This window comes from Struthio camelus, chromosome 2 (genome assembly GCF_040807025.1).
Source record: "Struthio camelus isolate bStrCam1 chromosome 2, bStrCam1.hap1, whole genome shotgun sequence".
In the NCBI taxonomy this organism is placed as follows: domain Eukaryota; kingdom Metazoa; phylum Chordata; class Aves; order Struthioniformes; family Struthionidae; genus Struthio; species Struthio camelus.
Window position 1 is genome coordinate 77,283,352 of NC_090943.1, and position 22,961 is coordinate 77,306,312.

Here is a 22,961-nt window from a genome sequence, read left to right on the forward strand (position 1 = left end):
GTCCAGCTTAGGTTTCTGGAAGGCAACAAACTTTAACTGTTAAAAATTCTCTGTGTAGGGGGAAAGCTCTGCTACCCCTACAGCAAGTCTCTTGAGATAGTAGCTATTTGAAGCCAAAGCAGCTGGCTCAACCCCTTATGTTCATGTATACGGCTAAAAGTTTTAGCTGCAATTAAGAAAAAAAGATAGGGCATGCATACTTTCCAGATATTCCCACTATTGACTGCTTGCCTTTTCTTTTTACCTTAATATAAGAGTCTAAGGAATGTAGTTTGCTTGAAGGGAAAGAAGGTATGTCTCATGAGAAAAGGAAACGTACAGATATGTTGTAAAATATTTGTGCAAATTTCTTCAAAAGCTCTTTAAGAGAGTCTGGAGATATTTTCCAGTAATAGGTGCTTCAGTAAAGGAATGTTTTGGATGCATTAGCAAAAAAAAAAAAATTTTTTTTTTTTTTGAGAGTGAGTTCTGATCTCTCAGTATTTTAGAGGAAAAATATTTGGGAATTCTTTAAGCAGAAGCAATAGAGTGTTCATATGACAGCCTAAGCAAGAACATTTTCTTCCAATATTCTGAACTGGAGAGAGTTCCTCTGAGAAACAGAAGAGGACAAATGCATTGCAGTGAATTGGGAAATGAAGTGACATAAAAATTCCCTTCTGTGAGTTATGCCTTTGCACTTCGTTCCTCCCTGATGTGTCTGCATTTATCAGAAGCATGCTAACCATTGGTAGAAACATATGTGATTTTTTTCCCAAAATTGTTCACTAGCAATGCCCATATAATCTTAACAAAAAATTGAGTGTACATAGCTGAGATTTTAAAGTTTGATTAATTTTTATTTTCTAACTTACCGGCTTTTGTTTTTCTGTAAAGCTACCACTATGTTCAACATTACATCAAAATATATTTTTCACTTCCAGTTAAGGATACTGTTGTCAGGATGCTGTATTTCTCCAAACCAGCTGTAGAACCCATTCCAGATTAAATTATGATCTGGTGATTACAGAAAGTGCCTACTCACTCATTCTTGGTGACTCGATGTATTGCAAAAGAATTCTGTAATTTCTTCCTTTTTTTTCCAGTGTATTACACTACTGAGAAGCTGACTACCCTAATAATACTCCCTTTAAAGCTAAGAGCCGTTCATGCCATTAAAACATCTGTGCAGAGTTTCATTACTGTATCTTCCAGATGAGCACCTGCTATGCGCCACCTCCTCCAGGAGTCAGCGTATCCAAACCTGGAAGCTCCATCATACAGACAGGCACAACTTTTCTTTAATCCAGGGGATCCCCAGGATCTGCTCTTCCTGTAGCTGGTAGAACACAGACTGAATATTGTTGGTTGCAGTAGTATTAAACAAAATGCAAAGTATAGTGGTATATACCTCAAGCCAAACACTGACTGAAATAGTGGAAGGATTGAAAGCAGCGAGAAAACTAACTTAAATGAGGACAGAACATCATACAGGGTATCTAAATGCAGGTGTTCTATACATATCTTTATGAACTAATTGTTTCCTTAGTAAACACAGTAAATCTATTTATCTGCTTTTATTGTGCTGTGCGTTTTGGGTTTCTTACCTGTGCTTGTTTCTTGATCTGTATTAATTTGGCAATTCCAAGAAAGCATTTACAAAGAGGACTATCATGAGTCTCACAGTATTTACTTGAAGAGGTCAAATTCTAGTTTTTTTTTTTTATTACCTCTAGAAGCTTATTAATCATTCACGTTAGAAGGGACCTCTAAAGATCACCTGGTCTAAGCAAGACTAACTTAAATGAGGTTACTTGGGATCTTTTCCAGTTCAGTCTTGTGTATCTCCAAGGACGGAGGTTCCACAACCTCTCTGGGCACCTATTTCAGTGTTTAACCAAACTCCATGTGAAAATTTTATCCAAATATCTTTTTGGAATTTTCCTTCCTACACTGTGCATCCATGGCCTCTTGTCCTACCACTGTGCATCTCTGAGAAGAGTATGACTCTGTCTTCTCTATAACGTCTGACTTAGGTAGCTGACAACAGTGGTAAAAATATCCCCTTTTTAGCTTTCTCTTCTCAAGTCTGAGGCTTAGCTGTCTCAACCTCACCTTGCATATCTGGTTCTCCAGCCCCTATCTATCTTGGTAGCCACCTGCTGGCCTTCACTCTAGTATGTCAATGTCTGTTTTGTACTAGTGAGCCCAAAACTGGACAGATTCCTCCCCCAGGTTCTCTACTGCAAAGTTCACTGACACTTTCATCATTGTCATGCTATTTCTCCAGCCCGCTGGAGTCTCTCTGAATGGCAGATTTCCCTTCTAGCGTATCAGTGCCTCCCCTTTCCCCACCCAATTGGCATCATCAGGAAATTTGCTGAAGAAGCATTCCGTTCCATCATCTTGGTCATTAATAAAGACAAAAACTTTGTTTCCGCCCTGTATTGATCCTAGAGGAACACAACTGGAGACTGGATTCAAGTTGGACTTGGTACCCTTGGCTGCAGCCCTTTGCAGCCAGTTTGTTGCTAACTTTATAGTCCACTTATAGCTAAATTGATGAGATATGAACTGGATAAGGATACTGAGAGAGACTGTGTCAGAAGCCTTGTTAAAGGCGATGCAAACATCATCCAGTATTCCCTTATCTACATAGCTAGTCATCTCATTACAGAAGGCAATCAGGTTGGTCAGGCATGATTTACTCTTTCTAAATCCATGCTAGCAGTTCCCAGTCACCTTCTTGCCCTTCTTGTGCCCAGATATAGCTTCCAAGAAGAAAATTTGCCCCATAATCTTCCTGGGAATCCAGGAAGATACATTCCATCTGGTTCTGGGGACTTGTGTATGTCCAGCTTGCTTAAGTGCTTCCTAACTACTTCTCCTCCTGTAGGTAATGTGTCTCTTCCTCTGAACTTCACCACTAGGCTCAGGGATGGGGGAGGCCTGAGGACAGACCTCATCAGTAAAAAAATGAGGCAAAGACGACACCGACTACCTCAGCCTCTTCCATATCCTTTGTCGCTAGGTCCCTTGCCCACTGAACAGTGGGCCTACAGTTTCCTTACTCTTCCTGCCAGCATACCTGTAGAAGCCTTTCTTGTTACCCTTAGCATCCTTCTCTAGTTTCAATTCCAGCAGAGCTTGAGTGTTTCTGATTTCATCCCTGCCTGCTCAAGCAATGTTTCTGTATTCCTACCAAGTATTCCATTTTTACCTCTACCTTCTGTGTACTCCCAGTTTTTTGTGTTTGAGCTCATCCAGGAGTTCTGTGTTAACCTATGCTGGTCTTGTGCCATGCCTACTTGAGTTTCTGCACAGTGAAGTTAATTATTCTTGTGCTTTGGAGAGGTGGTCCTTGAAGATCAGCTGACTCTCCTGGGCCCTTTAGGGGCATGTTCTATGGGTGGCCTGGCTTTTTATTAAGACCTGATTAGCTTCAGTTCTTGCCATTTTTTTTTTCTGGGGTTCTGCAATGTACATGTTTCTATAAAAACATGAGTATCGTAGTAGATTGTAGGTAGAAATGATTGGGAGTCTTGATTGTTGATGACCTGTATCAAAGTTTTATCCCCAGTGTTGAAGAAATGAAGCGCTGCTGCTTACAACGGCCTATTTACAGAAAGGAGATTACCACACTGCAAATGCTGGAGCTTCTCAGTTGCTTTACTTTTGAACCAAAATTAAGGATACGTTAACTCATCTGGAGGTTACAAGTATATGGTTTGCTGCATTCGGTTGGGAAAGGAAAATGCTGATTTTTTTTTTTGAAGAAGGTAGAAGTGGGAGAAAGTGTTGTTTTGGGTTTCATTTTGATCACTGAAGCTTTCCATCCTAAATAGCGTTCGTGAAACATGAGCCTAGAAATTGTGTATAGTAAATGATCTTGTTTCTCAGCATATCTTTTGGTGCCAGTGTATCTTTAGTCTTGCCTGGCTTCAGCATGCATTTCATCCAGGTACATCCAAAAAGGAGACTGTAAAGGTGACAATTTTTTTAGCATTTGTTGAGAGACGTGAGGGGAAGAGAAGTGATCTAATCTCCGTTGTCAGATTACTGGCAGTAAAGCTTATAGCTCATCTCCAAAGGGATTCATATGGCAATTGGGCATAAACTGGAGATAAATTGTTCTTTGTTGCAGAGTTCCTAAAGTAGTTGGAAAGAAAAGGAATAGGTGCCTGTTCCAATGGTCTTGAAAAGGAAAACAACATCTGTGATAGTGTTTTGCTATTTCCCATAGCTGTCATGTGATTGTGAAGTGATAATATAATTAACTTTTTGAAAAGCTTCGTGAAGGCGAAGCATTTCAGTGATGTATGCATATTCGTGATCCCAAGAAGAGCTTTTGTTCCTTTAATCACTGTCTGTCACTTTTCTCTCTCTTTTTAATAGTTTATTGAAAACCCCTTTCTTAAATCTTGCTGGAAAGAGTTAGCCCTTAAAATGATGGATTTTCATAAATCCATGTATGATTTTTTCCCCCCTCCCTGTTAAGTCAAGTCATTTGGGATTTTGGACAAAATGACTGGAAGGCAGATTGGTTGCTTTACAAAGGTAATTAAGACAGTATGTGGTGCAGAGGGTGAACAGTTAGGGGTTCTCTCTTACTAATGATCCATTAATTAGTAAAGGGAGCTCAGCAAGTGTGTAGGTCTCTCAGGAATTACCTTTGATTGACATTTAAAACTGCTTTGGTTAAGAACATCTAATTGCAGGGGAATGAGGGCTTTTTTAATTTTATTTTTCTACCCGTACAAGCCAGTAGCATTTAATAAAAATAGTGTAAATACGTACCTATAAAAATAATCAGCATTACATAGCTGTTAAATAATCTTTTAAAATAGATCAACACATAGCTGTGATACCTTGCTGAGGATTTTGTAACAATTTTGATTGCTGTAATTAACAGAGACCAGTCCTATATTTTAAGAACAGCAACTCTCTGCCCTGAGTAACTTCTGTGAATATATGAAAATTATTCTGATTTGATCTTAAGTTTTCTTTTGTTAGCGTATAGAAGAGTAGTCAGAGTACATACTGATTTGGGTTTGGATTTAGTGTTGGCTAACTGCTAACACTGAGTTGAATTAAGTCTGAAAGACAAACGTAAGTGATCCCAATGTATCTGGCATGGTCAACACTGCTACCTGTGCACGGTTTATCGTAATGACATATTAACCCTGTAGTGAGCACTTACATGCACGAGCTGGTTAACTGCAGAGCTGCGTGTCTGATGCTTGCTACCCGTTCAAGCACTGCCCCATGTGAATATGTTGCTACTGTTTCTAGGACCCGTCTGGAATACTTGCTTGAAAATTTTTGTGGAGTCAGCCTGAAGTTGACAGAGTTAATGTGCCTTGGGGAATGTAAGCCAGCAGTGGAGTAACTCTGTATCGTGTGCTCTGGTGTATTTCATAATAGCCATGGTGTTGTGTGTCCTGTCCCCTGCGTTCTTTGCTATTCTGCTGTCCTGAGTAATCCAGGATAAATGAACTGCATACGTCCAGGCTTTTGGCAGTTGTTTAGGGTGGAAGGAAATGGTTCTTAGGCAATTTGAAATGATCCACTCATTTTTCAAGTTAAAACTTGTAGATGCAAATATGGTCCCAAAGGTGAATTTTTCTCTTTTAATCCAAGCAGCAGTGCTTTCAATGTATAAGCAAAAAATTCATGTTATGGCTATGTTGTATAGCACTGTCTTTTGATAGTTGCATAGAATCTTAACCCCATGCTGAAATGTCGTGAGGTCGTCTGAGGAAAGGTAACCTCTCAGTCATGTTGAAGGAGGAAAAAAATCTGTAGCACCAAGAGGATCTTAGTGGCGTTGGAAGTACTGTTGCTAAACGTTCTAGGTCTGAGGCCGATAAATGTGGACAGTTGTGTGAATACTCGTGAATGGGTCAGTTCTGACTGAGACTGCAGGGAGCAGCATGGCCATGTAGCTCTAAAACAGGAAGAGGGACTTGAAGTGCTAATCATCATCTGCACATTTGCTTCTCTGTATTGAGAGTATTGCTGCTTTATTATGTGCTCAAAGCAACAACTATTGGAACTAAACAAAGATGAGCCAAATCAAGCAGGCTGTGCTCCTCTCCTACATTCTAAGATGGATTTTTGTCATGCAGAAGTACAAATAGGCAACAGCAGTAACATGAACGATAGAATTGAAATAGTATGATCAGAGACTGATTTGTCTGCTTGTGTTCTTCAATTTTATTTAGAGAGGCAGTTACAGTAATGTGTTTTGCTTCCCTTTGGTAGACTGGATGGGAAAAATTATTGTAGCTGTATGTTCCGATTAAATATTTTGGTGATCTGTTGGTCATGTTACCACTTTTTTGTACTCAGCGCCTCAGCTGCCTAGTTTAAAGCAGTGTGATGATGTGAACGTGGATATGAATGCTCTATTTCTAGCACTGGCTTCCCGCTAGCAAATGTACACTGGTTTGTTGCTTCCTATACCTGCAGCTGACCCTGAGCAGAGCTCCTGAATGCTTTCATTTAGGGGAGGAAAAATGGACCAGGCAGAGAGTAATGTGTTTCCAGGGTGTTACCACCCAGAATCATAAATGGAACGTTACATATGTCAAAGTGCAGATTTCTCAAAGGCTGTAACGCGGTTTCGTTATGCTACCTGACTGCTATTTTTTTTTCAAAACTGCTCATGAACTATTTCTAACAGTTAGTTAGTTTATACTAACTAACTTAGTTTATACATGTTTAGGACAGCCCTTCTATTTAAAAATTGCATTTGAAAAGTTGATTTCGGTAGTTGATATGCCCTTTTAAAACACGTTTCATCTTGAAAGGTAAAACTTAACAGATTCACCATTGCTTAAAATCATTGTCTGTCTTTATATCACAAAGAGATAGGTAGCTGAGTGTTTTGAGGAGGAAGAGCAAAAATGTGCTCGATATTGGGAAATAAATTATACGGTTAATAAAAAGATGTGCAATTAAAGATTAGCAGATTTTGAAATTGAGCATTTCACTTGAAGTGAATGGATTTGTCTTGTTGAGCAGCAATTCCAGTATGAATTAAAATCTACTGAAATTAACACTCAACAGAAACAGTGTGTGTGTGTGTATGCAGCAGGCACAGAAACTTTGGTTTTCCACTCAGATGTTCAATCCTTCAGATCACTCCAAGGTAGCAAAAGTTCATGTCTAAATGATACGGGAAATGCCATTTCTAGTAAGAATGCTACAACTACTTTTAGTTTCTACCTCCAAGATAATGCATTAGACGAGAGATTCTAAATTGTGTTGGCGCCTCTTTCACTGGATTCCGTGAAGGTTTGGGTTTCATTTTAATTCCCTTTTTCATCCCTAGCTGAAGACTGCACAGTGTGCAGACAGGTGGTGTTCATTGTATGTTCTGCAGTGACCCTGTGTATAAAGACTGGAATAAAGAGCACAGAAAGGACTGATGAAAATCATAGCAAGTAATAGAATAGTGTGTTGCTTTCTATTATGATACATTGTGGATCTCAAAACACAGTCCCTAGTAAGGGTTCTATTTAGACTTTGGCTATTTCTAAAATGACTGAGCATCTTCTGAATCTTTATACATCAAAATTATTTCCTGAAGTATTTTAAGTGCAAAAAAGTCTCTGACTTACCTTAAAATGCGACAAGTATTGAGAAATGGCTTACATTTCAAGATTACTTATGTGATCTGTGGCGTATAAGGAATGAAATTATAACTGCAGTTTCCAAGAGCAAGGTTTAAAGTCTGTACCATGAATGTTTTTGTTAATGACTTTTATGTGTAATAGCAATTGCCCAAGTAGAGAAGAAGTCTTTTTCTTTGACTTGGTGGAAAGGGACGGCAAACTCTTCTGTTCTGCTTACCTACCAAAACTGCCTCCCTTGACAAGACCTATGGAAGCTGTCTTTTGTTTTGTATTTCTGGGTCAGCCTTTAAAAAGTTCAGAAACTTCAGAGTACTGGCTTATATTAACAGAAACAGCTATTAATCTGTGCTAATGATTTTGGAGATGTCACTTGTATTTTAAATGCTTTATTCTTTGTTGAAAATGAATCATTGCCACTGTTACCAGGTAATCAAAACAGTTGGTAGCTACGTCAAGTAAAGAAAAATAGGAAGTGCGCGAATTATCATAACATGAGTTTTTTTTGTTTCTTCCCCTAAGGTGATACACAATTATACTTTTATACAAATATAGTAGAAAAACACTTACAAATTAAAGAAAATGATGTTGCATAAATACTTAGATTACCATGCCCCTTCATCCTCACTGTCAAACTTGTGTCTTCTTAGTAGGATACTCTCTTTTGATTCAAACGTTTTTCTAAATCCTTGAGTTTTAATTTTTGTTTTTTAATTCTAGGCCGAAAGGTGAGCATAGGGTGCTTGGTTTTCTCTTAATTATGATACTTTGATGAACCTCACTTCCACATCAGCACTCTTCTTGGTAATTTTCTTTTCCTTGTAATGCCTTATAATTGGTGTTCATATGCAAAACCTGAAAATAAGTGCAAAGACACTATTTGCAAGTCACTAGCAATAGAGTGTGGAGTCAGGCTCACTGTGGTGTTCTGAATAGCGTTGCCTTTGAGGTACTGGCTTGCTTAGCCCTTTTTCGGAGCTAATTTCTCTACTTAAAGTAAATCTGCATCTCTCTCTTCAAACCTTTCCTGCCCTTCCTGGCAGGCAGGTAAACGTGGCGTACTTAGGCTGATTTGAAAGTATTTAGAATTAAGACGATCTTTGTGGTAATTTGAAGAGGAGTTGCTTGTTCAGCATACTGAGGAAAAAGTTCCCGTTTTGGAGAAGTCCGTGGAGTTGTTCTGGCCCTGGGTGTCTCTAGAGGAGGGAGCCTGTGAGGGCAGCACAGAGCCGCGTGCTTAGTGAGCCCAGGAAATGGGAACCCTTTGAAAGGCTGGATTTAGATGTTTCTGAGAGCAACTTCTTTGTAAACGCTGCTGAAAGTTCTGAAGAACTGTGAAAGATGAAAGGCTCATATGAATTCCAGAGTCATTTTAAAATAACTTTTATTATCTTTAAAAGGATCTCTGTATAAACTTTCAATGATTTTGAAATTTAAAATTTTCTATAAGTGGTGGTTCATTGCTGAATTCTTCAAGATGCTGACTTTTTAAAAAAATATATTTTTCTTTCATCCAAGGTTTGTACACATTTTTTAGTAGAGGTGCAGATGGTTGTACTGTGGATTTAATTTTGTTGACGATAATCTTTTTCCTTAGTTTTCCACAGATGCTTCCATCTTCCCCACCCCCATAGTTGTCCTTGAACCCTCAGGAGTTCATAGGCAGAGAATAAAAGCTACTGCTCCACAGATTTGGGGACTTCTTATTTTTAATTCCACCTTGCCAATCAGGCAGCTGATTTCTTAAATTTTATTTACACATCGGTCAGTAATTTGACTTGCACGTTCATAGTCAATGCATAGTATCCTAGAAAGGAAGTTTTGATTTTTCCAAGATGGATGTTGAATTTTTCTTTAAAACTGCATGTAAAGACCTGTGGGACAAAATACAGAGCTGGAACTGTGACTGAATGCTTCTGCCTACTCTTATTTAGCAAAAAAATAATAATATATATATATATAATAATAATATATATATATTTTTTTTTTTTTAAGCAAAAAAATCTTTTGGTTGAAAGAATTCCCCCCCCACCCCCTCCAAGCAGGCCGAGTTGAAAACTGAAGTTTATTTAAATATTAATTTCTGGCAAATGGTGTATAAACATTACTGTTAAAGGTATTGCACATGGAAGAACCAAAGTGATGGTCTACCAAAATTTTTGAGCATAGTTTCTGAATAGAGTAGAGCAATTGGTCAGTACACAAAACAAAGGAGGAATTCTAATTTCTTGTGTAAGCACAAGAAGCATGGCAAGTAAGAGATCCAAAGATTTAGAGTTTTCAGTGAAGTTCTTGGAGAACTGAACACATGTCTTTAAAGCTTTAGGCTCTCATTTCTGAAGGTGTGGACCACATTAATGAACACTTTTCTGTTCATACACTTACCCATTTACATCTCTTGGAGAAGTCTGTACTGTTGCTTGTAAGAGGATATTTAAGATGAGGAAAACAGTATGTTACAGCTTTGACTGCAGATTGTCCTTTTCCCTCTGGGTATAGAAGAGAAATCACTGAAAATCAGAAGTAGCTGAGCTGAAAATAAATTACAGGTCTTATCTCTATGACTTTTTTTTTTTTTTTTAAAGAAACGCCTCATGTCATTTTTCAGCCCTGATTCAAACATTTTTTTAAAAGACAGTGATCCTTAGATTTTTACCCAAAGATTTAAGCTTTAAAATCATGTTTAGAAGCGTGGGCCTGTTATTAATAGCTTTATGGAAAAAATATGACGTGTCAAACTGCACATTATGATACACAGGTTTAATTTTCATCTCTGTAATGGACTTTTTGAATGAACATGCTGCATCTTGTAATAGCACTTTGCAGGCTGTTGGGAGGATAAACTTGTCCATTTGTCCGGGGAGCTTGAACGCTATGGTAACAGGCCACAGAGGTGTATCTGTGACTATGAATCATTCCCCATCCTGAATGTCACAAATGACAATAATCCTGCAACTTCTTTTCATGCGTGTGAAGTTCAGTTACAGGAACTACTCATTGTGAGGGGTTTTTTTTTTTTTCCTGATTTAGAGTGTAGGATCAATATCATTTGGAATTTCGGAGATATCATTATATACTTTGAATGGTTTTTTTTTGTTTCCAATTTCTTCACCAGAAAAGAATTCTTCAGTATTGATGATATCTGCACCTGTGCCTAGTACTTCTGTCAAATTTCTTTAAAAAGGGAGGAGGTAACAAAAAATGAGGAAAATCTAAAATCACACTATCTCTTTTTAATATAGTAGTCTGTCTACCTAATGCTGCGTAGTTGTTACAGCACCGTTTAGCCTTGATAGATGTTTCAGTTTTGGAATGAATTAGCCAAAGAAAAAAGTTTACTTTTCTTACATATATTATCTGTATTGTAATTTAATTAGATTTTATTTCTATTCTCATGGAAGTAGCTTCCTTTGAATTTTTTAAATTTGCCTGATTAAGTTTAAGCGATGATTCTTAAAATCTTTCTTCTAAAGAAAATAATAGAAAAAGGTTTGGTTTTTGTTTGTTTTGGTACCAATTTAAAAATTGCTCTGAACACTTAAATATAGTTCAGAAATTATTGTTTGTCTTTTGAAACATTATAATTTGTTTCTAACAACCTATGTGGTGATAGAAACTTTGATTAATCAGCAGATTGGGGGTGGCAGTATTCCGTTAATCTACATTATGAAAATGTTCGGGTGCACTCAGGAATACATTTATCCCAATTAAGCACTGAACCATTCTTACTAGGAGGGTGAATTATGTCCCTTTTTTCTTTTTCTCTACTCTTGTATATTTACTCTTAATCTACCTCTTCTCTGAGCTTTGTGGTTTGCCAGAAGGCTTCCAGGAATGTTACCGGTGAGGTGTTCTTGGTGGATGATTCTGCAGCCAAACTTCAGGGGCTCTTACAATGACTAGCAGCTTCAGTGTTGCAGAATTTGTATCTTCGTATATAGCATGCTGTAAACCCTTCTGCTTCCTGCTGTCTGCGAGTTTAATGCAGATCTCATGGCAGCAGCAGCAGATTAACAGCGTGCATAAAGAAAATGTTCTTAGGGACAGAAAGTCAGCTGTGAAGTCCTGTGGGGCTAAGACTTCAGGTAGCAGCTTCAGCATGTCAGTCTGGATTAAAAGTGGGATAGAGCTGCTTGCCAAACATAAAATGATTCTGTGGCAGAGGAGAGAGAGTTTTACTTGCGTGCCTTCAGGATTTGGAAAGTTTAGCAAGTGAAAATGAAGACTGTTAATACTGACTGCCTTGTAGATGTAATACTGGTTAGCAATCCTAATGTTCCACGGAAGAATAGGTTATCTGTGTTCGCCAGAAAGTTGGCTTTAAAAGTGAAGATCTCTGTCTCGTTATGTGAATTAAATAATGAAAAATTGAAATACAGCAGACCTTTTTTTCTTCTTGCAGTTTTAAAACTGCAATGCATAGTTAGTTAAACTGCTGGACTCTTCTGCAATAAAACGGCATGTAAAGTATAATAAATTTGGGAATTAAGTCACTAAACCTATAGGCCTGTCTCTTCTGCCCAGTTAGCAATTAGAGAACTAATAGGACTAATTGGTAAGAGTAAAACGTAGATAAAAGGCTTAGCTAAATCTTCTGAATAACCTGTTGGTGTCGTTAGTTGGATGTGTTCAGTGACTATTGAACCGCAGCGTTGTCAACAGGAGATCAGTTTAAGTTCGGTGCTTTTTTATTTTGCTTTTGAGAAAGGGATATCAAGTCTGACGTTTTAAGTCGGAGGTCCTCCTTTGGTGGCTGGGTGGAACGGTTTTTCTCTGGGCATTTTGTTTTGTGCAAGGCTGCTTCCCTGTGTTGTTTTAAAACATGCTGGTGGTGCCGCTGTGCCCTGATGCTGACCGGAAGGTGAGCTGCAGCTGGGGGGGTTCTGAAGACGCCCGTGGTGCCACTGCGTGGCTTTAAAAGATTTTCGTGACTGGAGCATCAGAAACATTAGGATTTCTGTATTAAGCTTCCTAATAAAACCACAAACAGTAATCTTCAGAAACTGCCAGGAAATCAAACAAATATATTCCTGTTTTATTTGACAGGATATCTGAAGACAGGAGTGCAAGTGTATGTGTCGGTCTTCCTCCTCCTCTTCTCCTCCTCCCCTCCAATGTAAACTACACTTTATTTTTGTTTATGCATTGCTCAGTTGTGTTTTTTCTCAGCTATGTATTCTGTGAGCACATACGTACTTTCTGTACTCATTTGTTTTAGTCTATATTTTGTTTTATCATTTTTCTATACAGACTTAAATATTTAAGAGCATATTATAAATGCAGCTTCATCTAAATTGTGCACTTTCATGCTTCAGTTTCATTATCTTAATACTCTACTATATCTTTGTTTTTAGTCTTGCTGGCAAACTTTCATAACTAGTTAGTTTTACCATCATATTTTAGTAGTGTAGGCATCTAAAAAAATAAAATCTCAGAGCAACAGCACGCCAGAATTGTATCAAAACACAGTTGATTTTATCTGATACAAAGGCAGCAATTGCTTTCAGGGATACTTGCAAAACCAATTTTTCTTTGAATTATTTCTGCAAGATAGCAAACACACTGAAGGAAGCATCTTAGGCTATCTTGTGAGGTCGGTTTGGAAAAATGGTGTGTTGTTTTTTGTTTTTTGTTTTTTTTTTCCTTTGAGTTATAAATCTGAGTAGTTATTCATGTGTCCTGCTGACGTAGGCCGGCAGTACGCAAACTGCGTTAATGCTGGAACAGATAAGGTGCTTCTCAGTTGCAAGGGAGGATGCTTTAGAATGGTACAGGATAACAGTAGAATACAACAAAGCCTCGATTGATAGTAAGTATTTTAATAGCCATTTACTTGATAAAGGTCTTAGAAAATAGTACCTTTAGCAGTAGTTAATTTGATAGGAAGACATTAGGGCTGAGGCACCCACCAAGAAACAAGTTAAAATTAGTATTGTACCTGTATGTTAGGCTGTTCTGAGGGTTGGGATACTGTGTGTGTTTAGTTCGTATTTAAGTAATAAAGCTTGCATTTAAAGGAAGAAGTTCTGAAGATCTTTTCTTTAGCTGGTATGTCTTTGAGAACATGTGGTCAGTGCCTGTCTCCTGACAACACGTGCAACTGACATTCACAAATGATTTCCTCAAAAACAGCTTGTTTTCTACCCATGGGTGTCATTCACAGGTCTCATCAAAGGTCAGATAATATTCTGAAAACATTGTAGCTTCTTAGCAATGTAGATAAGAATTTGTGTTCCTGATGTTAAATATTAATAATAGTAATATCATAAACTCTCTCCCATCTCATGGGACAGCAAGATTACTGGGCCAGAAGGGTGTGCTTTCTTCCTTACGGGCAGCATACCTATGTGAAAGCTGCAGTTGAAGTGAGCCTTGCATATTTATTGGCACTTGTTAATGAAATTTCTTTTTCTTTGAGTCTATCTACTTTTGTGAAGATTTGGCCATCCTCAATTATTTTGACAGCATAAAATGTTAGAAAATATATTTATGAACGTATGAAATACTCTATATTGTCAGAATATTTCTAGTGAAAAAGTGGGTGTTTTGATTATCTCATGTTTTGTGTAGCTTTTGAGGAAAGAGGTTGTTAGTCTCAGTGTTTCTCCGCTACTGTTTAATCTGGAGGGGCGATAGGATATACAGCTTAATTGCATTTTCACCTTCAATATATAAAGATGATTTGGGGTCTTTGTTTCAGTAGATGTATTTTGTACTGTATTTTTCTGCAATAGGAGTTGAGAAAGCAATCAAAAATTTTATTCTTGCCATAAAGAAGTATTAGTTTTATTTTGTTTTTCTGTATATAGCAGAGTCTAGTAGCGGTTTTTATTGGTTAGTAAACCCTGCACTTCCCAGTTAAATATTTGCATCGTAAGCTAAGGTATATTTAGCAATCTGCAAATGAAAATACAGTTCCTATCCATATATCTGCTAAATAACATACCCTGTTTTCTGATTGCAAACGTTATGCTTATCTGTGTTATATTTAATTTATATTTAGCTTATCATAACTAGCATATGCTAGATAAGATTTGTTTTAAGAAAGTGGGGGGTGTTACTTCTGTAAAACTGTGGCAGAAAAAGCCATGTGCGTTTAAGAAATTAGAAAACTATCCAGTTTGCTATGTTATGACAATATAAACTCTTTCCCTGCGGAAAATAGTTTCACCAGCGCCTATTGCAGGGGTTCTTTTCAGGTAGGAACGCTGATGCAGAGCTGTGGGCAGCAGCTAAAAAGTTCCCCCTTTCTAGAGGCTTCTGTGGATTTTCCCTATACACAAGTATTGTCCAAGATTGTAATCAGGATAGTAACCCTGTAGTCTTCAAGGATACAGTCAGAGGCCTTTGAGACCTTCTCGCTGGGTGACTGAGGCCCTGGAACGTACAGATGGATTTGCAGAGTGATCTGCAGTTACATTGGATGGTGACTAGCAAAAGTTCGTATATTGAGTTATATATACTGTTCTTAGTTGCAATACTGTTTTATTAACAGTTATTGTTAATCTTATTACTAATGCTTCAATTGTGTATGAATGATATCTAACCGAACACTTGGAACAACCTACAGTTGCATACACATGCAAACACAAACCTGCCAGCTCATTTCCGTGCTTACCTGTCACATTATCACAAACCCACCACCTTTCTCGCCCTCAGCACCTCGTGGGGCAGTGCCACGGAGGTGGTGCCCCCATGCGCCACCCGGCTGGTGAGGGGGAGGTACCCAAGCTGCTGGTGCTGGTGCCCCCCTGCACCACCCGGCTGGCAAGGGGGAGGTACCCAAGCCGATGGTGTCCAGCAGCCCTTGCGCACGTGCGGGTACTGCTGCAGACCAGGGTCCACACGCATTGCTTCTCTGCACCCAGTGAAGGCAGGGTCCTCTTTTTCTTCTTGCTGGTCAGCAGTCAGCTATGCCGTGGGTGTCAGCTACACCAGCGTCTTCAAAGGAACTTCCACTTCCCTCGTTTGACCTACTACAGCTTGTGCTTCACATGGGTCACTTAGGCAGATATTTTTCTGGCAGACCATTCCTTTCTGCCATCAGTTTCAACTAAGAGCCTTCACAGCTCAACCACTAGTTTTGTTTCTGTATCAGTTTATCTTAAAGCTACAGCTGACCGTTTGTCTCTATTATATTTCAAGCAGCAAGGGATCTGTGCGGATTCCCCCACAGATCTTAGACTTGCATCTAGTACTAGAATCTTGTCTGAGCCTGAGTAGCAACCGAGAGGTACTGATCCATACTTCGTATTATGGAAAGGAGTGAGTTTTCAGCCTGTAGGCTGCTGTACAAGGCTAAGACGGACTGAGTATGCTACCCATCAGTGTCTATATGGGAAATATGATCAGTAGGATCAGTACTGTCTCTGAGAAATGTTTAGTGATCCACAAATCAGAAGAGATTGAAAATCACTGCTGCAAGCTTCACCTGCATGCTATTTACCCAGGTAATTTGAGAGCTATTGACAAAGTATTGCTGCAAAAGACGCACAGAATTTTCTAAGCTGATCTTAATGAAAGCAGACATCCAGTACGTCTGATGTTTTTGAGAGGCCAATATTTGATATATGCTTGCACTGAATGTTAGAAAACTTGAAGTTTAACATTGAATTAGTCTTGTGATGAATTGCAACCGATTTCAAAAATCAGTATCTTGGAGGTTTGCTGCTTGAGGTGCTTCCTAAATCAAAGTCATATCCTTAGCTAGTCAGACATTGGCATGGTTCTAGTATAGGAGAGGCCTCGGGCTCTTCCGTAAATACAGCGCGAATTACAGTTGCTCTATGTGGCATTGTTTGAAAGCTCCTTGTGTTTCCAGAGGAATGTTTCTTTGGTGTCAGTAGTAAAAGCACCCATCAACTCTGCTTCAACACAGGTTTTCTGTGCAGCTGCAAGGATTAAATCTAAGGCTCTGTGAATTTAGGTGTTGCATATTCCAGGTTCAGTTCTATCTCAGTGCAAGGACTAGTTCTTCAGATGTCTTTTGGAATCTCTGGTCTCTACCAGAGTTCTTGACTGGCATATATTTTCAATTCTCTAATGAAAACCTTCCTTTCCTATCTTCTCCATCAGCTGAGAAATCAGAATCATGGAAAATTTAGGTTGGAACGCATCTCAGTAGATCATCTGGTTGGAGCTCTGACCCTGCTCAGGGAAGGGCTAGCTTTTAGATCGGCTTGCTCAGGAAGGAGACATTGTCCCAAGCCAGAATCTGTATTGTCCAGATCCAAAACTCCTACAGTTATCTCTCTCAAAGTGAAAACAGGGTAGCTCAGTGCCTATCACTATGAGAGAGTGTAACTCTCTCATCTGGAATAGACCAACAACTTGTAGGGTTTTTTTTCCCTTCATTTGAGGTAAAAGGACTGTGCCAATTGCAGTGAATATGACATTGTGTTCTTCTGCATATTGCTGTCATAGTTGCACTGAGAGCCGTACATATGTTGCTTTGCAATTGAATCATCTAGCTGACATGGTTTCTCAGTTTGTAGTCTGACGTGTTTGTGCCGATTGCATTCTAGGACTGAAACAGTATCAAAAAAAAATTACAGAAGGGGATGCAAAACTGTAATTCCTTTATTTAGATACACAAAAATTCTTAACAGCAAGGAATATGGAAACAATTGCAAGCCTTACCCAATGAGAAACTCTTTTTGCCAGACAGGCCCTGTTAGTAACATAAGGAATTACTTGTCTCTAGGTAAAGCTGATGTTCCTACCTACGTCGGAGAGTTGGATGACTAAAATATATGTTTTATTTCAGTCTTCAGTGTGAATTTATGAATAGAAGCTACTCTTAATGATACAAAAATACCAATAATCTTTTTGCTAGGATAATAGAAGATGATAATATGAAGATAGAGACAATTTTACTTTTAGCTGTGCAAGGATGTTATATATCTGTAAATAATGTTTACTTCTATGTTTGTGGTAGCGCAGTATCTGAAATGCATTGCCTGAACTATTATTATTTTACTGTTTGTTCTGCCTCCTTCCCATCCTCCAGGTCTTGAAGTGTTGTTCAAAATTGTAAATACGTTACTACTTTATTGTTGACTGGTTTGGTTTCTCTTTTTAGGTGTCTTGGCTTTTTAATCCAACAAGAAGTGAAATAACAAGTCTAGATAGTGGAAATATAGATGACATTTTAAGTGAGTACTTTGAATCTTTTTTTCTTTGCATGTCTACAGTCATTTATCTATGTCAGTCTTGCAATGTTATTAGATACATAGGTATACACTAGCTTCAAAAGTATCTATTGCAATCTAAATAGAATATTAAGTATCTATGATCAAAATTAGCTGTCGGAACTGATGTGTCACTCCAGAAAATTCTTTACTATAATCTACATGAGGGTTATAAGTGTCTAAGAAAGGGTTATAAGTGTCTAAGAAAGGGTTATAAGTGTCTAAGAAAGGAAAAGCATTTTCCTTTTTGGGAACTGGCGATTTCTCTGCCACCTTTTGCCTTGGTATCCAGCTCACAGCAAATAAGGCAGAGAAGGCGTGACCAGACCAAGCTGCATTGGCAGGCTACGTATTGTTGCTCTTCTAACCCAGCTAGCTGACAGCTCAGCTTTTAACTTTTTTTCTAAACATTTGTGAATAGTCTAATTAATGCTTTAAAAGTATATTAGAGTACAACTTCTGATTTTGAGTGCCATAATAGTAAATCCAGAATTACTTTTTGTCTCATGTGTCACTTACTTGTTTCTTTTCTATCTTAATGCCTTAAGTGTTGACATATTTACTGTCTAATATATCAATAAAGTCAATAAAATACTTGACTAAGGGCCTCTTTCATCACTCTTTCCACTTGCTATAGACTATATTTCAGCTAAGATTTATCCTAGTAGTTTTCTAGCAATCAGACTGAGCTGAATGTTGTATAATCTAGAAATGCTGTTTTTACAGTTGTTATGCATACTTTTATAATCTTAGATTAAAGTATTGTAAGAAGCTTGCTTTACAATGCGACATTGGGTTTTTTGTTGTTTTTCTTTCCTCCTAGACAATGCAGACGTTGCTTTAGTTAATTTTTATGCTGATTGGTAAGTTATACAAGTCTCCCTGTCTCCCCGCTTCCCCCTCCTACCCATGTTTAAACTTTTGCTTATTGGAAACAGTCATGTTTGACCACGGTATTCTAATCATAGATGCAGTGGTATGTCACTTCAAAAACAGCTCTTACACGAGTTTTTTATGCCTTGATAACTTCCCCTTCTCCTAATCTACCATGTTCTGTTTCTGTCAGGGAATCCATCAGAAGAAAAAAGGATTCTATGGTTGTAGGGAATGGCATAGTATCTAGTTGAACTCTTAGCAAGGCAGTTTTCATTAGCTTTTGACTCTTGAACATAAGCTGGTCCAAAAGACTCTGTTTTTTTCCTTTCCCTCTGTATTGGTCCCATACACATGTGCCGGAAAACCTGAAGTTGCCTTGAAAAATCAAACCCTTCTCTAATTTGGAAGACCCTTCGCATAGAGAACTTGAGAGATGGTAACTGAGCAAAGAAAACTGAGAAGCTGGAAAAGGGAAGAATCTGGGATCAGATTGGTTAGATGTTATGAAAGACATACTTAGAAGGATCTGATTACTTGATTTTTTTTTTTTCCTTGCCTACAAAAACATTATTAGAATTGATTTAAATACCTTAACCCACTTTGTATTGTGTAAGAGATTATTTTATTTGTTCTGTTTTGTTCCACTGTTAATATTTCTAAAGGAGCTTTTAGCAAGGAGGAAACTGAAAGAGTATTCAGGGGAAATAAAATTTTAACATGCAAATAAATATAGAAAATGAGGCTAGAAAAATTAATTCACTTTTTCTCTCCTTTGTTTAAAGTAATCATAGATGTAAATAGCTTTACAATGTAAATCAATATGTAAGTAAAAATATCACCCTCTAAGTATTCTTTTCTGTGCTTCTCCCCTGCTTTGCGAGCATAAACTGTCAGCCGTCCGAATCGGGGGTCCTTTAGGTGATTAGACTTTCGATTCTGTTTGCCCCTTCCACATCCCGCTGTGTAGGTCTTCACAGGTCTGTACAGTCTAAAATTAAAAAGCACACAGATTTAAATTGGCAAATTTATTGTTTACCTTTACTGATAATTCATTCAACTGGTAGCAGGCTAATTTAAAAAGTGATTGTGAAAAATTCATACCCAATCTTTTCATGTAGAATGAAATTCTCAATGAAGGTATTTTCAATACCTTCACTTAAACTTTTGCATAAAGATAGACATGATACCAAATAAAAATTTCTGTGTTTACCTCTGTCATTTTAAAGCTAATTTTTACATTGATTAGTTTGCATCTATTCACTTGCTTACACAAACTAAGTTGATGCTAGGCACATTTAAATAGAATTTTACTTGAGAGAGGTTGCATTCATTCATTTGCCAATTAAGCTATTTGTTTGAAATTTACTTTTCTATAATGACAGTACGATTTGCTAAGTATTAGGCCCAGTCTCTTCTCTTATTTAGAATTATACTGTTTTTAAAGACTGTTTTTAAAATGCAAAAAAAAAAAAAACCCTTAATTATTCTGACTGGGAATCAGGACAATGTAGATAGGTCTTCCTAATTATTACACATCTTTATTTTCATTTAAGTAATTAACTTTCAAGATGGATTATTTTCTGCTGTGGTCTGCAGATCCCTAGTGGTTCATGGACTATTTTGAAGGATTTTATTAAAGACAACCAAGAAAGCAAGCACGTAAAGACTAAAGTAAATATGCTGAAATTTAATTTCACAATTGAAAAATGATTTGGGATTTTGGAAAAGGCAAACTGCAGACAGCTGAAAATCACTGCCCTGATGCATCCGGTGATCTAGGGAAGCTATGAGTGTTTTAAAACTTAATATAGCAAGCTATTAAGAGACCTGTTCTGAACCTATAAGCAGTGCTGTTTCTGCAGTTCCCACTGTTATGGAATCTTCTCTTTAATAGGTTTGCTCTGAATTTAAAGGTTTGGGTATGCTTGCAAGTTGATTCACATTATAATAGGCCATAAATTTAAAACATTACAGTCTTAAGTAGGATCGTTATATGTAGATATTCAGTCATAAATCCCAACATAGCATACTCCCAACCCACGATGTGACACAGACTTGAATGAGAACAGGTCAGTTTTGCTGACATAGGTACTCTGCTATAAGGGTGGAGAAGACTGGAGGACAAGGAAGCCATATCTAACGTGTATGCTGCATAAAAGTGTAACAACTGCACTGGCAAAAGGCAGCTTTCTTTCTGGAAAACGGGCTTATGCCTTATTCATGTTTTGACAGTAAAAACTGCCTCTTCACTTGGAGCATTGGCTGGTGTAGGCACAACAGCATCATCAAGTTAACACTGTTAAGTGTAGGCAGGGCTTCAGGGCATGTGGTCTTATTATGCATCACCTTTTAAATGCTCCTTGAGTTCTCATTCTAACAACTTCTGCAGTGCCATTGCAGGTCTTCCATTTTAAATTCTGTAATGTGTCTAGAAGAACAGAAGATAAACTAGGTTTAAAGACAAATTAATGAGGAGCTTATGCACTGGCGTTAATCTAACCTCCTCAAAGCCACCAAAACCAGGCCCGTGTGGGGCCCCTTTATATTCCTCCTGCCTTTTCCAAGGCCAGAAACAGAGGACTTGCTTCAAAATCTGACATGACTACAAGAAGGCATCCATGGAAATCTCTTTCTTCACAGTTCAGTAATAGAAACATGCCTAAATTCTAGGCATAATTTCCACCTAATTTGAGCAATAATATAATAATATCATCTCTAATGTTGACCCATATAATATTATCTCTGCAATACTTTTTTGAGGATGATTATGTAAGTGTTGGTCAATATTTGAACCTCAACAATCAAAGCAACTTCTATTTTATGTTTAAAACGTCTTCATCAGGGATAATTCAGATAGAAAAACAGATTAGCAGACTTTCTGAATAGGATGGATTTCCTAAAGGCTTACCTTAAGAAACACATCAGTACTGTTTCTTAAGCTGATAAAGCAGGGGGACACATCTTGAACTATGTATTAAGAATGATTTTTTTTTTTTTCCCCCACCTGAATTATTCAAGTTACTTTTGAGCCTATTTTTATCCAGTCAATTACTGTGATGATTTCATCACAGTAGTAGCCTGCCCCTCCCTCCCTTCCTTCCCCCCATCTCGCTCACTCTCTCTCTTTTTTTTTTTCCTCCTCCCTGCAAAGACTGAAATGTTCCCTGAGACATCAGTCAAAAGATTTCAAGTTAATATTTTGAAGTTACAGTTTTGTATTCTTTCCGCAGGTGCCGCTTTAGCCAAATGCTGCATCCTATTTTTGAGGAAGCTTCCAATGTAATTAAGGAAGAATACCCAGATAAGAATCAAGTAGTGTTTGCCAGAGTAGATTGTGATCAGCACTGTAAGTAAATCCTGATTTAGTTCTTTCTGTAATATCCTGCCATTAAGTTATTCACTCTATCGAAGAGTATAATAGCCAGCAATCTCCAAGGTATGGTTGGATTTGCCCCATAATTTAGCCAGAGAGAATTGCTCGTATACATCAACAGACCTCTCCTGCCGAATTTGTTAGGGCAATCTCCAGGGTTGCTTCTTCACTGCATCAATAAAAGCATCCTTATATCAGTTCAGCCTGTCTCATTTAATAGGAAAAAAATGTCTGGGATTGTGAATTGAAGCTGCTCGTTCAGGGATCAGAGAGGCCCTAGTGCAACAAATAGTGTGGGACTTTGCAACCAAGAAGAAGAGGGAGGACCCTCCTCCATTATCAGCATCAACAAGGCGCTCAACTCAGCTATCCACTCTGACTAGGAGTCATGGTGTGACCAAAGGCACAAGTTGGAAATAAGCAAATTATGCAAGTTGTCTTTCACACAGCCAGTAGTACATCAGCTTCTCTGCTTTGCTCTTTGTACGCCTACCAACAACTGTTTGGTTTTTTGTTTTTCCCCAGAAATGCGTGAAAATGGATGGTAAGCCAAATTTACTCATTTTATTCCAGTAATAATCCCAAGAGTTATTTTTTAATTCAACAATAAGTAAAATGCCAGGAACGTCAGTTACCCATTGAAAGACAAATTGATTGAGATGAGATCAATTAGGGTGCTTTTTGTAGTGTAACATCAGCAGCTTTACAGTTTTATGCTTTCTGGAAGAACAGCATTTTCAGGCATGTTTTCTGCACAGTGACTTGTGATTCCCAGAGAGTAATAACAGTTGCAAGTGGTTTCAAATCGCAGCAGAAGTTCCGTTCTAACCAATACTGATTATAATATTTAGGCTTTGCACAACTGTTCATTTATGAGAAGACTCACAGTGGGAAATCTGAGGAATC

The 22,961-nt window shown here is 38.0% G+C and overlaps 1 protein-coding gene across 1 annotated transcript in view; it reads left to right on the forward strand.

Annotated features, from left to right (window-relative positions):
* Positions 1-22,961, forward strand: part of ERP44 (endoplasmic reticulum protein 44) — a 57,265-nt gene that overhangs the window by 5,443 nt on the left and 28,861 nt on the right. The window contains exons 2-4 of the mRNA XM_068936347.1: positions 17,698-17,770; positions 18,630-18,669; positions 21,913-22,028. Of these exons, the coding sequence (XP_068792448.1) occupies positions 17,698-17,770; positions 18,630-18,669; positions 21,913-22,028 (229 nt within the window). The remainder of the gene's footprint in view (positions 1-17,697; positions 17,771-18,629; positions 18,670-21,912; positions 22,029-22,961) is intronic.